Consider the following 16,944-nt stretch of genomic DNA (forward strand, 5'->3'; position numbering starts at 1 on the left):
ATCTTCCCGGACCGGGGCACAAACCCGTGTCCCCTCCATCGGCAGGCGGACTCTCAACCACTGCGGAAGCCCAAGAGTTTTTAAAAGATGAATGGGAGTTGAATGGCACTGCTGGGCACAGCCTTTCTGGCTGCAGGAAGCAGCGATCTTGCCCACCCGCCCTTGAACAGGCACTCCTGGGTCCCTAAAGCCCTGGACGACGTACACTCTAGGGCTTTCTGAGGGTAACTTCCTGGGACCTTTCAGGCTCTAATCAGCTTGTCCCCAGGCACCTTCCTTCCTCACAGATCTGCGAGAATTCATCGCCTCTCCATGTGGCAACCGCCCCCTCTGCCCTAGAGGATTTCCTTCCCTCAAAATTAGCTTCTAATTTTGGGACCCAGCACTTCCTGCTGCCCCAGAGATCAATTTGACAGTCTTTTTATTTAATTAAGGAGGTTTTTAATTATTATTATTATTTATTTATTTATTTTTTGCGGTACACGGGCCTCTCACTGCTGTGGCTTCTCCCGTCGCGGAGCACAGGCTCCGGACACACAGGCTCAGCGGCCATGGCTCACGGGCCCAGCTGCTCCGCGGCATGTGGGATCTTCCCGGACCCAGGCACGAACCCGTGTCCCCTGCATCAGCAGGCGGATTCTCAACCACTGCGCGACCAGGGAAGCCCCTAAGGAGGTTTTTTAATGATAAATATTCTACAGCAAATAATTACTCCATACAGGGTATTATCTGGAGTTCATTACAGGGAATAATTTATTTGCTCTTCACAGCAACCTCATGAGGTAGATCCTGTGATTATTCCCATTTTAAAGATAATGAAGTAATATTTCCAAGAGGACTCAGCTCATTAACAGCGGGAGTCAGGATCTGAAAGAACGCAGTTTGCCTCCAGGGCTCTTGCTCTCAACTACTCTGACATATTGTCTCTGAGAAGTGAACAGAAAATCACACACATCTGAGGAATCTTGTCATCGATGGCTTGTCCTGGATTTACGGGTTCATAGAGTCCTCTGCGTAAACAGTCAAGGGCAGGTAGGAAGTAATTCCTCCCTTTTGGCCCCTAGATTAGTCCCTTGTTCTAGACATCAGCTCAGCACCCATTGCCAGGGGTACATACCTCCATCTCTACCAGTAGAAGCCCAGGCCCTAGAGACTGAAGACCAGAGAGGGAGAGAAAAGGAGTCCTTTCCTCCCTACAGTCTGCTCTCTAGAGTCTGGAGTTTAGCCTGAGGCATCTGCTTTGTCTGGAGATTGTCAACAGCACTTATGTCCTTTTTCTATGTTGGCCCTACCTCCACAAGGGAGCAGGTCACAGTTCTGGATTTCCATCAGTAAAGCAAACCCCAAATAGATACAGGAATTGGACACTTGTCCCACCATTGCGCAGGTTGCTATGTGAGGCGGTTGGAAATTTCCTGATTTGTCTAGGTAGAACTCATCTCTGTCCGCCTGTCTCTCTCTCTGTAGCCCCAACTGTAACCTGCTCTTGATTCCATCATGGTGCCTGCTGTAGTGTCCCGCGGCAAGTCTGTAGGCACCTTGAGGACAGTGATTTGCCCTCTGCTTCTTTTGCACCTCTTGTTTTCCCATGGTGGGCTCATATAAAATACATGTGCAATAGATGAATGAGTGAATGAGTAAACTTAATGTATTTCAATCCTATTTCTAACATCCAGAATCTGACAGTCTTTTGTGTGTTGAGTTTTACAGCTGATTTTGTTCCAATACAGATGGGGCAACAAAGTGACAAATGTGGGGTAGTGATAAGGCTGGTGCAATGCACTAGTTATCCGTTGCTGTGTGACAACTTACCTCCAAATTTAGCACCTGACAACAATAAACATTTGCCATCCTGCAGTTCCGTGGGTCAGAGTTTGGATGTGTTTTAGCTGGGCATCTCTGGCTTAAGGTGTCTCCTGAGACAACAGTCATGGAGGGGCTGCGGCCTGCCTCCTTTGAAGGCTCCACTCAGGCAGAATCTGCTTCCAAGCTCACTCACGTGGCGATGGGCTGGCCTCACACCCTCACCACACAGGCCTCGCCAGAGGACAGCCAAACACACGGCTGCTGGATTCCCCCAGGGTGCGTGAGCCAAGAAAGAGTAAGACGACAGCAACACCCAACAGAGAAGCAGTCTTTTTATAATCGAATCCCGGAGCGGCATCCCATTGCTCCTGTCATATAGGATCTGTTAGAAGCAAGCCAGTATGTTCCGCCCATGCTCCGGGGAGAGGGAGTATACAAGGGACCATCGGGGGGCCGTCTTAGACGTTATCTACCACCTGAAATCTCTCAGATTCCCAAAAGAGACGTCCCAAAGGCCCCGCGTTATTCCCGCGGCTGGAGAACCTCTAGCCTTTCCTCCATCCCTAACCCTTCTCTTCTTTAGGGCTGGCTGACCCTGGGAAGGCCCTCCTTCTGCCAGCTTGAGCCCCTGTACCACACAGCAGGGCCCTGGAGACATTCCTCTCTTCAGCCCACTGTCTGGCTTCCCCAGAGGGTAAAGGGCTGTTAGCAGGAACATATGGCATATTCTGAGGTTAGTGGTGGGGCTCTGGGGTCTCAGCACTAGAATGTGGCAGTAGTAACTGGTGAAACTTTTGACAAGTCTTACTTAGCTTCTGCAACTGTGATATAAGTTACAAATAGTGCCTTCCTCAGAGGAAGGAGCGTTCAGTGCAGGGCCTGCTGTGTGGTGGAAGAAGTAAATGTGAGCGCTGGTCGCTTTTATTATTGTCAGCTTCTAATTAGAAGTCCAAAGACTAAAGGTCAAAGAGGAGCAGTCGTCTGATGACTCCACAGATTCCTGCTATGGAAACACACCTTCACTTGCACAAAATGGGCTCGTGCTCTCACCTCCTTTCCGGGGTTCAGACAAAACTGCTCGACCCAGAGAAAGGCTGACTGCAGCTCCTCCCTGTGCCCCAGAAGGGATGAATGTGACCAGCTGTTCAGCTCTGGGCAGCAAAGCCTGAGGGAAAGAAACCTCTCCCCCAGCGTGTTTTCCTCCTATGCTGCTTCTCTCCATGGAAACAGATGTTAAACCGAGGATGCATAAGTTAAGGCAGGGTGGAACCCCAGCCATGAGCATGAGGTCTTGAGTTAAACTTGGTGTCTGCCTGGCGTACAACGTTGGTAAGTCACAAGTGAAATTGTAGGGTTTTTTCATTCGCAAAATGGGGATTTTAATAACATCCACTGGCTTTTAGTGAAAATTGAGCCAGACTGTGAAGTCCCAGAGAAATGTGGATTTTAAGGTAACAAATCCTGAGATTGCAAAAGTAAAGGCAAAATTCTCTCTGGAAGGGAGAGATTTAAAACCATATGCAGCTGATGACTCGAAAAAGTAATGGAAAAGGTTTCCTTCATTTGGGATGGGTTGTGTCTCTGTGATTATTCTGTTGGTTGAGCAGCACGTTTGAGATGCGTCAGAAGGTAGCTTTTCCCTGCTTGCTGGGTCCCAGAGGGGGCTGGATGCCTCTATCGGGAGAAGGAGAAACTTGATCAAAGGCTCTCCTGGGCAGGTTGCGCCCTGCAGCACGTGGTCATCGGGCAAAGAGGAGAAAGGCATGGCTCTGGGCTCCAGAAGTAGGCATTCCAGAACGCAGGCTTAAGCTTTTCTTTGTGGCACTGACATCCCCTTAGCCATCCCCGAGCTGTGCTTCCCTGGCTAAGGAAGGAGGAGCCTGGGGCTTCCCTGGTGGCGCAGTGGTTAAGAATCCGCCTGCCAATGCAGGAGACACGGGTTCGAGCCCTCGTCCGGGAAGACCCCACATGCCGCAGAGCAATTAAGCCTGTGCACCACAACTACTGAGCCTACACTCTAGAGCTTGAGAGCCACAACTACTGGGCCTATACTCTAGAGCTTGTGAGCCACAACTACTGAAGCCAGCGTGCCACAACTACTGAAGCCCATGCGTCTAGAGCCTGTGGTCCGCAACAAAAGAAGCCACCAAAGCGCAATGCAACGAAGATTAGCCCCTGCTCGCCGCAATTAGAGAAAGCCCGTGTGCAGCAAAGAAGACCCAACACAGCCAAAAATAAAATAAATAAATTTATTTTTTTAAAGGGGGGTGCTTCCCTGGTGGCTCAGTGGTTAAGAATCCGCCTGCCAATGCAGGGGACATGGGTTTGAGCCCTGGTCCAGGAAGATCCCACATGCCGCGGAGCAACTAAGCCCATGCGCCACAGCTCCTGAGCCTGCGCTCTAGAGTCCGCAAGACACAGCTACTGAGCCCGCGTGCCATGACTACTGAAGCCTGCACACCTAGAGCCCATGCTCCGCAACAAGAGAAGCCACCACAATGAGAAGCCTGCGCACTGCAACGAAGAGTAGCCCCCACTCGCTGCAACTAGAGAAAGCCCGTGTGCAGCAACGAAGACCCCACGCAGCTGTAAATAAATAAATTTATTTTTTAAAAAAGGAAAGAGGAGCCTGGCTCCACACAGGTCCAGTTGGAGAGACTGGGTAGGAAAGCAGGAGATGACTGGAGGGAGGGACCAGGGTTTGTGGCCAGGCAGCTGACCGAGGCACCAGGAGCGACCAAGATGGATCTGTGGAACAAATTAGTATTCCTTGGGGATTCTTGGGAACACGTGGGGTGGGGAACTGAAGGGAAAAAAGGCTGGATTTCCTGCATGTGGAATGGAATTTATTCAGTTGGGAGTTAAAGGAAAGAATTAGCCTTAATGCTGGCAAACTTGGGGACAGGTGGATAACACTGTGGTCACCCTAACTTGGGAGCCATCGGACTTTGGTCCTGGGGTGGTACAGGCCCCCACCAAAGGGGCAACAGCCACTCTGATTCAGTTCTGGGAAGCAGAAGATCTTCTGGAGGGAGATGAAGACAGCACGGGTCCATGCCCTGTCATCTCTGCTCAGAGGCGCACATCCTTCATTCTCAAAGCCCGGGCACGGGGAGATGCATGTGTCTGCAATCCGGTATGAGGGACATGCTCACTGATAACTGTTTTAGGTCTTTCCAAGGCTTTGCTCTAAAATGAACTGTTTTCAAAAGGGCTTCCCCTTCCCCTCCCCCCAACCCCCAGCAGTTTCTGAAATGCGGTGACGCGCCACAGGCTTCTGCGTGGTCCCCTGCCTGGCTTTCCCTCCTCCAGCCTGACCTCCCCCAAGCCGGGTACCTGCTGTCGGCCAGGAGACCTGTGTTCAAGGCAAACCCAAGCCAACCACGCCCTTGGTCAAAACCCTCCTGGTCCCCCACTGCTCGTGGAGGCCGGAGCCTGAGCCCCCACTCCCAGTGTCCAGGCCCTAAGCAACCTCAGCCCCCCCTCCCATTCCAGCTGCTTCTCATGACACCCTCCCCCTGATTCTCTACTCTAGGCAGTCTTCCCAGCAAACATGTTTTTCCCCACTTCAGGGCTCTTGCACAAGCTGTTGTCTTTGTCTGGGATGCTCACATGCCACCTCTTCATCCAGCTTATTCATCTTTTAGGGCTTCCCTCCAGAAAACCCTTGCTGGTCCCCCAGCCTGGGATGGGTCCCCCTTTATTCACTCCTTTGCCTTTCCCTCCACAGTGCTCGGCTCACTTTGGTTTCTAGTTCACTGCCACTGACCAGGTCTGGGCCGTGAGCGCCACCAGAGCAGAACTGAAGTCTGATGCCTGGGTGACAACACACCCGCCTTGCAGAGGGCCTGGCACGTGAGGCCCTCAGGCTCGGAGTGTGAGCCCCTCACTCCCAGCTGTTCTGGGGGCTTTACGGCATCAGCATAAACGCTTCTTTTTGACCAATGACCACTTCTTTTTAAAAGTCCTTTTAGATATCCCACAGTTTAAGTCTGTTAATTTTATACTCAGAATTTGGAAACAACTTGCCTTTATTTTAAACTTCAGAGTCCATATTGGAAAATAAAGCCTTGCTTTTTAACACTGGGAGGGTTTGGCTGTTTGAAGGAATAGCTTAGCTTCTAGAAATTTACTTCACATATTAGAAGTCTGGGTAAATTCACCAGGAACCTAAATGTTCTCTAACTACTCAGAACTGTCAGAATGCCTAGTTTTTGTTCCTTGAGAGATCACAATTTTCCACACTGCCTATAGTTACTTTTAGAATCAGGCTCTAAACCTTTTAAAATCTATTACATTTGTAATTTTATTGAGCTATTTCCTGGAGGGAACTATAGGTTCTGAAAACCAAACACCCTCTAAATCAATAAAGCTACTTGGAAATAAATGCTGTAGCCACACTTCACAGCTCATTGCCTGCTTTTGTTATCACTTTGACCTGAACTGGGTATTTACAAGGCGTAGCTATCAGATAAAATTAAGCTGCAGATAACTGACCTGACCATTTCCCACCACTATTTTTGCACTTTGAAGTAAATGGGAATAAACTTTTTGAGACAAAGACAGTCTTATTTTTGAAATATAGTAAGTTTTTCCCTCAGTGTTTTTTAAATTATGCTTCACAAGAAACAGTGCACCAAAGTGCAGCCAACTGGCTCTAAAATTTGCATTGGAAGGAGCTGGAATACACACCCACGTGGTTAATAACGTGCCAGTACTACATGAGGGTATCTTTACATGGAGTAAGAGACACATGTGTGAATAGTCCCAGGAAACCGGTTAGTGTAGAACCTTCCACAGAGGTTTAAAAGAATCGTTACAAAAGAAAAACCTATACTTGCTCGTAGAGGCAAATAACCACTGAAGCAGCGTTCAAAGTCTCAAGCAGGAACTGAACGAAGCAGCTGGAAATATCAAGAACTGACCTCAAGTCCCTCCCAGAGAATAACTCCCTCTCCCCCAAGGAAACACCTACAGTGAGGACGTTGCCAGGGGAAAAAGAAACGGTTTCAGACATTTTTTCCTATATTGTACTTTCCAGGAATTATGTAACTCTTCCTCTTTTGATAAACAAATCCATTCCCAGGACAAGTTAGGTTTTCAAGAGGAATCCAGTACTAAAACCACAACCTGGATTTGGGCAGGGTCTGTCCATGGCCATCAGAGGTGCAGGGAGGCCTTAGCTGCCCTCAGGACGGATGGCCCCGCTGAGCCTCAGAATGGGATCTTTCTTAATTCTTTTTAATGAAACCATGCCCCCCACCCCGCCATGGTAAACCCTCACACGCCGTCCTGAGGACAGAGAGCACATTGGAATCGCCTCCTGTCCTTTCAGTCTGACTTGTACATTGTGGGAGTCATTCTGATGCAAGGATGAGAAAGGCAGTCCGATTGGCTCAAGGGGGGAGGGAGATCCTCGCAGCGGGGAAGGAAGAGGAGCAGGCACTGGAGCTAGACCCACTCAGGGACAAGGAGGGTCTCACAGGAGAACAGAGGCCCGCACGGAGCCTCTTGGGAAGTACCTGCCAGGAAGAGGCCGCTGAGATGAGGTCATCAAGGACAAGGAGGGGGCATCTGTCCAAAAACTCAGCGGCAAGGGGCCCTGGCACGGACTACATGTCTGCTGCAAGTGTGGGCCTATCCTGCGGCCTGATGAGAGCCATCACGGTCACGCACGAGGGACATCTGGCCAGAGGCCTGAATAGGGGACTCATCCGAAGGGGAGGGGTCTGGGAGCATACGCTTGGTCTGATGAGGAAGGACACAGGTCAGCAAGGGGAGACGGTATTCGTTGAGTTAGCCCTTGGCTGAGGCCCACCGACCAATCTCTCAGAAGCCCAAGACAGCACTGGTTTGTGGTCCAAGAACAGAGTGTCACAAGAAAGAGCCAAGACAATTCATCCCACTTCACATAGCGCCCAGTGGAGGCCACCCACAAGTCATAAATGGCAGAGGACATACAGGCGGCAACTGAAAGGGAGGAGTAGGAAAATAATGACCTGAACAGTGGAGGTAGCGTGGCAGGAGAGGGCAGTGTTAAGAGCTTAGGGCTTAGGGCTTCCCTGGTGGCGCAGTGGTTGAGAATCTACCTGCCAATGCAGGGGACGCGGGTTCGAGCCCTGGTCTGGGAAGATCCCACGTGCCGCGGAGCAACTAGGCTCATGAGCCACAACTACTGAGCCTGTGTGTCTGGAGCCTGTGCTCCTCAACAAGAGAGGCCGCGATAGTGAGAGGCCCGTGCACCGCGATGAAGAGTGGCCCTCGCTTGCCACAACTAGAGAAAGCCCTCGCACAGAAACGAAGACCCAACGCAGCCAAAAATTTTAAAAATAAATTAATTTAAAAAAAACAGCTTAGGGCTTATAGCCACACCACGGGGCCAAGGCCTGGCTCTGCCACTCTCCAGTTATGTGACCCGGGGCAACCTCTCAGCACCTGCTTATTCACTGGGCCATTTTGTGAGCGTTCATTGAGATGGTGCATTAAAATACCTAGCAAGAAAAAAAAAAAAAAACCTAGCAAGGTACCGGGCACTGAGAAAGGAGACAATCAACAGCAGCTCTTGTGATCATTTTATGAGAGAGAAGAGGCCGTCCTTAATGATCGTGGAGCCCCTCTGCTAGTTGAACCAGTGGGCTGCACCCTAATGCCATCGACATCCTACGATTGATTAGCCTCAGACAAGGTGGGAATGGGCTTGGGAGCTGCACACACCAACATGCCCTCCGTCTGCAGATCTGGGTGGAAAGGCACTGTAGTTTACAGCAAGCGGTAAGACGAGAACAAGGAAAGGATAAGGAAGCATGAAAAAAGAATGATAATTCAATAACATGGCTTAAGTCTAAATAAATGGGAAAGATTTTTACTCCCCTACTAAAAGGCAAGATCTCTCATATTGGGCCCAACTAAATATTTTTTTTAAGGATCACACTTAAGACAAAACAACTTAAAATATTAAAATGCAAAATACAGTCAAAGATTGATAAAACGAATTCAAAGGAAAAAATAAATCAGATTTCAAAGAATTAACACTAACGAAATAAAAGCAAATAACAAATGGAATCAAGATCGTTTTGTATGGGACACACTTCATAACGAATCTGCAACTGTTATAAACTTCTACAAAGTCATTCATTGGTATCCATGTGGGATTGGCCCCAGGACCCCTGCAGATGCCAAAATCCAGGGATGCTCAAGTCCCTTATGTAAAATGGCATAGTATTTGCATATAACATACACACACCCTCCCTTACACTTTAAACCATCTCTGGGTTACTTATAATACCTAATACGATTAAATGCTTTGTAAATAGTTGCCAGCATCTGGCAAGTTCAAGCTTTGCTTTTTGGAACTTTGTGGATTTTTTTTTTCCCGAATATTTTCAGTCGAGAGTTGGCTGAATCCATGAATGCAGAACCTAGGGATATGGAGGGCCAACTGTATATTAAATAATGTAAGGCAGAAACTGTTAGAAATGCAAGGGGACTCTAGGACATATTTCTGTCCTTGGTAGACCAGGTTGTCAAAAATGAAAAATTTGAATGTTGTAATTATAAGAGTAACTTGAGAGATTACATCTTTTCCAGCACCCATGAAACACTTACACCAACTGATGTTATATTAAACCACAAGATAAATATCAAACATTTTTAAAAACCTAGAAAGCATATGTGTCATATATTCTAAAACAATGTTAAAAAAAATAGAGAAGACCATTTTTAAAAACCAAAGCCCTTCGTAGCTGTGTTATGCATAATAGTGAAATAGTGAGCCAAAATAGTGTTATCCAAAAAGTGAAACAACTCACATATCCATCAAATGATGATAGATAAATAAAATGTGGTACATCCATTCAATGGAATATTATTTGGCAATAAAGAGGAGTGAAATACTGATTATGCTCTAACAGGAATGAACCTTGAAAACATGATGCTCAGGGAAAGAAGCCAGTCATAGAAGACCACACTGTACAATTCAATTCATATGAAATGTCCCAAATAAGCAAATCTATGCAGACAGAAAGTAGATTAGCAGCAGTTCATCTAGGGCTGAGGGTGAGGGGGTGGAAGGCAGGTGGCTAGAAGGAAAAGGAGTAACTATGAATGGGTATGGGGTTTCTCGTTGGGGTGATTAAAAAGTTCTAAAATTGATTGCACTTATGGTCGTACAACTTTGTGAATATACTAAAAACCATTGATTGTACACTTTAAATGGATGATACATGAATTATAACTCAATAAAGCCATTTGAAAAAACCAAAAACTCAAGCCCTTGAAAATTTAAAAAAAAACACTACCTTAAATACACTTGGATAAAAGAAAAATTGAAACTATAATTACAGAACATTTAAAGATATCACTGAGTACACTATAGATTAAAACATGTAGGATACAACAAAAGCAGCAATTAGATGGAAATATATACCCTTAACTGTTTTCCAAATGAAAGTAGAAAGAATAATATATATACAAATAAGCCAATAATTTGTTTACAATAACAAAACAACTTAAGGAAAGCAGAAGAAATGAATTATAAAAGACAAAAGTGTAAATTCCATATTTCATCAAATTTAGGATGTCATCTATTATAAATTTAGGATGCACCATAATTTTATGTATCACTAAGAAAAACTGCTGCCAATTAAACAATGTCACAATGCTTTGTTATTGGCATCAATTGAAAGATGCATCTCAATTTGAGAGATTTTAAAATGTGGAGAAAAAAGGCACATCCTAGACTAATGGAATATAGTAAATTAGAAAGCAGGAAGACAATATGACTGATAAACAAATATGAAGTCTAATTCTTTGGAAAGACCAACAGACATACCTCTGGCAAAGCAAATTAAAAAAAGAATGAGAAAACAAAAATGCAAACAATTAGGAATGCAAAGCAAATATAACCATACATACACAGGAGGTTAAAACTTATAAGTGATTATATAAAACCCTATGTTCAAAAAAATTAAGTGAGGAAAAACTTTATGCTAATAATGGTAAAAACTTGGGTCAGATGGACAATTTTCTACTCACATTAAGTTTTCCAAATTAGCTTTAAAAGAATTAGAAAATTAAATACACAATGCTCACAGAGGACAGTTAAAAGTTGTCAAAAATGTATCTCAAAAAACTTACACTAGATTTCTGAAAATACTAGGAGTCACTTCCATAAAACCTTAATTTCCCTTGTTCTTAATACTATTTTATATCATAAAGAGATAGAAATTTTTCATAAAATTACCATAACTGTGAAAAAACCAAACCACAAGAAATATTTTTCACCCGTCAAACTGGCAAAGGAAAAAAAGAAGAAAGGAAAAGAAAAAAAAGCACATGAAAATACACAGCATTTGTGCACATGGGGAAAATAGGCAATTTCTTTCCCTTCTAATGAAAATATAAGTTGTTACAACCTCTACGGAGAGTGTTTTGAAGTATACATGAAAAGGCACACAATTTTGCAAAAGTTTTGACCCAGTAATCACACTTCCAGGAATTTAATACAAGGTAATAATCATAACTATATAGGTGATTTTTGCAACAGGGATGTCCACTGCAAAATTATAATAGCAAAAACGTATAGACAAATGTCAATATTAGAGAGCAGATTCCAGTTGGACAAATCCATGTGATGGGACTGAGTCATAGTATAGCAATGCAGGTAATAACATTAAACGTTCACGACAGAGTAAACACACAGATTTTATATGCATCCAAACGAATGAAAAGATATGAAGCAAAATAGTGATTATCTCTAGGTGGGATAGCAAATGATACTAATTTTCTTCTCTTCCGAGTTCCTTGCGATAAACATGTATTATTTTCGAATCAGAAAAGTCAATAATCATTATAATAATTCTGTTGGAACAAATCTTATATATTAATAACGTCCAGAGAATCAGAAGAGAGAGCTTTGGGCCTGAGTTCCCCCAGTTCAAGAAGATGTGGATAAACCAGTAAGAGTCCTGTGACCCTTCTGAGCTGCAGGCTGGGGAGGCTTGGGATTCACAGATCGTTTGTATTAGCAGCAGAATATCCCTTGTTTCAAGACCCTCATCAGGAAACTCCCACCTTCAGAAAGTATCAATAGCCTGTTCTAACCCAAGGAGCCAACCAATCACCTCTTTATCCATGGCCCATGCTGCTTCATGGAAATTTCTCAACTAGAAATTGTAAAAACATCTTATCGGGCAGCGAGCAGGTTTCTTAAACAATAATAATCCAATTCAGGCTCCTACCTAGATAGGGAATGCTGGGAACCATCTTCAGGCTTCGGATATATTCCCGAGTCCGCTTGTAATTATCTTCTTTAGACATCAGGTAGTCCAATTTCTCAAAGGTGGTCTTGTCTTTCCGATTCAACAGCTGCAGTGAGAGAAAAACAGAGTATGAGAGAGAGGAGAAATAAACCGGAAGAAGCACAAGAGGAAAGGATAACTGCGGATGCAAACTCAAAGGAAACGTCCTAACTGGCACGTCTATGATGTGCAGAAACCTGTGCACACCTGAGGATTTTAAGGGGCTGTTTCATGTAGAGATGAAGTATTTCACAGCCTCGACTTTGCCACTTTTCATAGTCTCACGCGTGGAAGATACCCTCCAAAGCTACCTAGTCCCTTGTTCTAGATGATGCCAGAATCCCCTGCATAGCACCCACCTCCACGGCGCATAGACCCTACAACAGCAAGGAGCTCAGAGAGGAAAGCAAATTGCTCAAGGTCACCCAGAGCTATTTCACGGTCACATCAGGTCTCTCTCCCTGTGTCCACAGAGAGCTTCTTGCTCTCTCCTCAACATCTCTGCCATTGCTGAAGGCCCCAGGAGATCTCACACGCTTCACCTGCGTATGCTGTGCACATAGCCAGGCCATCTCTCCAATCTGGTCTATCTCCTCCAGATTCCCTGTGGTCTATGGCTGCGTCATATTTACACTGGGTATGGTGTTCTACTCAAAATAAGCCAAACTTCTTTTCCATATACAGTCATCTAAGGGGTGATTTCGTTATGCAAATACAGGATAAGCAGGCACCCACAGCCCAGAGATTAGAGAAGTACAAGCCTTCATGACTGAGATCTCTGGAATGTAAAGCTGGTCACCAGGGAAGGGATGGCTCAGTGTTCATAAGGAGGCTTCTTGGAAGAAAGAAAAAGAAACTGAATCCTGGTTCTCCAGACTTGATGCTAAGGACTCATGCTGTGGTCATCCTGCATGTCCCAAGTCAAGGCCCAGTGCCAGGAAATGGCAATAAGTCTCCTTGAATAAAATGGCTTTGAGGAAAGGAGTCTAGGCTGAGAGCAGGCTTGAAAAAGAGGATCTGGGGAAGGATCAGCCAGAGAGGGCTGGCTTTGGCACAGCATGTGGCTGATGTTGGGAACCCCCAAGTTTAGCTTCCAGGGCCAGTGCCTCTGGGATTTGAGATCCATGGCGGAGCCCAGGAGTATAAATGCAGGTGTGGACCCTAGGCCAGGAGCATCCTTGGTCAAGTGTGGTGTTGAGACCCCATGGTCCGTGCAAGGACCGGGACCAGCAGCCCTGTCACATCAGTCAGACTGAGATAGGCCAGTGGTCAATAGCTCCATCATACAGCAGAGAGAAGTAGAACAGTGACTGTCCAGCACCAGGGGAAGCTGGCCTTTTGTACTGAAACAGCCCCGTTGGGTTCCTGGGACCCAGGTCTGCAAATTCCAAACTGAGGCCATGCCTGGTGCACCAGGGAACTCAGGCTGCATCGGCCAATTCCTTGATCCTCAGCCTCTGGAGTCACAGGGGGTGCAGCCTAGCTGAGTAGTGACAGCTTAAGGACTTCAGAGAGGAGAGGCAAAAGAAAAAGCTGAAAGGAAGGTCCCAGTGCTGAAGAAGTTGGAGAATAAATAGCAAGCTGTTTTGGTTTTTTTTTCCATTGAGAAATTCAGGACACATCAGGGTGGAGATGCTACACAGATGCTAGGGATGACGCTGCTTAACTGGCTTGCTAATTTAAGGCTGTTATTCATCACATTAACAAATGGACAGGAAACCACGCTATTTCCCATCTGATGTTTGTAAAGCACCATAACATACAACTCATCTGATCTTTACAAAGCCCAGGGACAAAAATGGAGCCAGGGTTATTGCCACTATTTCAGGTTCATAATCACAAGGATTAACTGACTTGTCAGAGTATCCTTGGGGAACTTAATTCAACAGAGGAGAAAAATGTATATTATAGCAACATGGTAAGTAAGTAAATAGAGACCAAGAACGCAGACAACGAGTAAATTATGGGCGAGGGAAGCGTCAAGGAAAGCTGTATAGAGAGAGGCATTTGAAAGATGGTGGAAGAGTAAGACGCGGCGATCTCCTTCCTCCTCACAGAGACATCAGAAATACATCTACACGTGGAACTTCTCCTATAGTACACCCACCGAACGCTGGCAGAAGACCTCAGACCTCCCAAAAGGCAAGAAACTCCCCACGTACCTGGGTAGGGCAAAAGAAAAAAGAATAAACATAGACAAAGAATAGTGACGGGACCTACACCAGTGGGAGGGAGCCATGAAGGAGGAAAGATTCCCACACACTAGAAGCCCCTTCGCGGGCGGAGACTGCGGGTGGCGGAGCGGGAAGCTCCGGAGCCGCGGAGGAGAGCGCAGCAACAGGGTGCGGAGGGCAAAGCGGAGAGATTCCCGCAGAGGATCGGTGCCGACCGGCACTCACCAGCCCGAGAGGCTTGTCTGCTCCCCGGCCGGAGCGGGCGGGGCCGGGAGCTGAGGCTCGGGCTTCAGTCGGATCCCAGGGAAAGGTCTGGAGGTGGCTGAGTGAAAACAGCCTGAAGGGGTTAGTGCGCCACGGCTGGCCGGGAGGGAGTCCGGTTGAAGTCCGGAGCTGCCGAAGAGGCAAGAGACCTTTTCTTCCCTCTTTGCTTCCTGGGCGCGAGGAGAGGGGATTAAGAGCACCGCGAGCTCCAGAAACGGGCGCGAGCCGCGGCTGTCGGCACAGACAGTAGAGACGGGTGTGGGACGCTGGGGTTGCTGCTGCCGCCACCAAGAGGCCTGTGTCTGAGCACAGGTCACTCTCCACACCGGCCCTCCCGGGAGCCCGTGCAGCCGCCACTGCCGGGGTCCTGGGATCCAGGGACAGCTTCCCCGGGAGAACGCGCAGCGCGACTCCGGCCGGTGCAGCGTCACGCCGGCCTCTGACGTCGCGGACTCGCCCCGCCCCCGTGCCACTCCCTCCCCCCAGCCTGAGTGAGCCGGAGACCCCCAATCAGCTGCTCCTTTAACCCCGTCCTGTCTGAGCAAAGGGCAGAGGCCCTCAGATGACCTACACGCAGAGACGGGACCAAGTCCAAAGCTGATGAAGTGCCCTGCATCTGTGGAAAACCTGAATAGACAACGAATCATCCCAAGTTGAGGAGGTGGACTTTGGGAGCAAGATATACTATTATTTTCCCCTTTTTTCTTTTTGTGAGTGTGTATGTGTGTGCGGCTGTGTGAGATTTTGTCTGTATAGCTTTGCTTTCACCATTTGTCCTAGGGTTAGACCGACCTGTTTTTCTGTTTTCTTTTTTAATAGAAATTTTTCTTCTTAATAATTATTTTTTATTTTAATAACTATACTTTATCCTACTTTATTTTGTCTTCTCCCTTTCTTTCTTCCTTCCTTTCTTCCCTCCTTTCTTCCTTCCTTCCTCCCTCCCTCCTTCCTTCCTTCTTTCCTTCCTTCCTCTTCTTTCCTTTCTATTTTTTCTCCCTTTTATTTTGAGCCGTGTGGATTAAAGGCTCTTGGTGCCCCAGCCAGGCACCAGGGCTGTGTCTCTGAGGTGGGAGAACCAACCTCAGGACACTGGTCCACAAGAGACCTCCCAGCTCCATGCAATATCAAACGGCGAAAATCTCCCAGAGATCTCCATCTCAACACCAAGACCCAGCTTCACTCAAGGACCAGCAACGAACACTGCTGGACACCCTATCCCCAACAAAGAGCAAGACAGGTCTACAGCCCCATCCATTAGGTCCACAAGAGACCTCCCAGCTCCACGCAATATCAAACGGCGAAAATCTCCCAGAAATCTCCATCTCAACACCAAGACCCAGCTTCACTCAAGGACCAGCAACGAACACTGCTGGACACCCTATCCCCAAAAAAGAGCAAGACAGGTCTACAGCCCCATCCATTAGCAGAGAGGCTGCCTAAAGTCATAATAAGGCTACCAACATTCCCAAACACACCACCAGACATGGACCTGCCCACCAGAAAGACAAGATCCAGCCTCATCCACCAGAACAGAGGCACTAGTCCCCCCAACCAGGAAACCTACTCAACCCACTGAACCAACCTTAGCCACTGGGGACAGCCACCAAAAACAACGGGAACGATAAACCTGCAGTCTGCAGAAAGGAGACCCCAATCACAGTAAGATAAGCAAAATGAGAAGACAGAAAAACACACAGTAGATGAAGGAGCAAGATAAAAACACACCAGACCTAACAAATGAAGAGGAAATAGGCAGTCTACCTGAAAAAGAATTCAGAATAATGATAGTAAAGATGATTCAAAATCTTGGAAATAGAATAGACAAATTGCAAGAAACAGTTAATAAGGACCTAGAAGAAATAAAGAGGAAGCAAGCAACGATGAGCAACACAATAAATGAAATGAAAAATACTCTAGATGGGATCAATAGCAGAATAACTGAGGCAGAAGGACGGATAAGTGACCTGGAAGATAAAATAGTGGAAATAACTACTGCAGAGCAAAAGAAAGAAAAAAGAATGGAAAGAACTGAGGACAGTCTCAGAGACCTCTGGGACAACATTAAACGCACCAACATTTGAATTATAGGGGTCCCAGAAGAAGAAGAGAAAAAGAAAGGGACTGAGAAAATATTTGAAGAGATTATAGTTGAAAACTTCCCTAATATAGGAAAGGAAATAGTCAATCAAGTCCAGGAAGCACAGAGAGTCCCATACAGGATAAACCCAAGGATAAACACGCCAAGACACATAATAATCAAACTGTCAAAAATTAAATACAAAGAAAACATATTAAAAGCAGCAAGAGAAAAACAACAAATAACACACAAGGGAATCCCCATAAGGTTAACATCTGATCTTTCAGCAGAAACTCTACAAGCCAGAAGGGAGTGGCAGGACATA

The 16,944-nt window shown here is 46.4% G+C and overlaps 1 protein-coding gene across 24 annotated transcripts in view; it reads right to left on the bottom strand.

The window, feature by feature from the left end:
• Nucleotides 1-16,944, bottom strand: part of RALGPS1 (Ral GEF with PH domain and SH3 binding motif 1) — a 294,874-nt gene that overhangs the window by 137,679 nt on the left and 140,251 nt on the right. For all 24 annotated transcript variants that reach the window (XM_067040706.1, XM_067040711.1, XM_067040698.1 and 21 more), the window contains one exon: nucleotides 12,045-12,171. In XM_067040706.1, the coding sequence (XP_066896807.1) occupies nucleotides 12,045-12,171 (127 nt within the window). The remainder of the gene's footprint in view (nucleotides 1-12,044; nucleotides 12,172-16,944) is intronic.

The sequence above is a fragment of the Kogia breviceps genome, chromosome 8, assembly GCF_026419965.1.
Source record: "Kogia breviceps isolate mKogBre1 chromosome 8, mKogBre1 haplotype 1, whole genome shotgun sequence".
Classification (NCBI taxonomy): Eukaryota; Metazoa; Chordata; class Mammalia; order Artiodactyla; family Physeteridae; genus Kogia; species Kogia breviceps.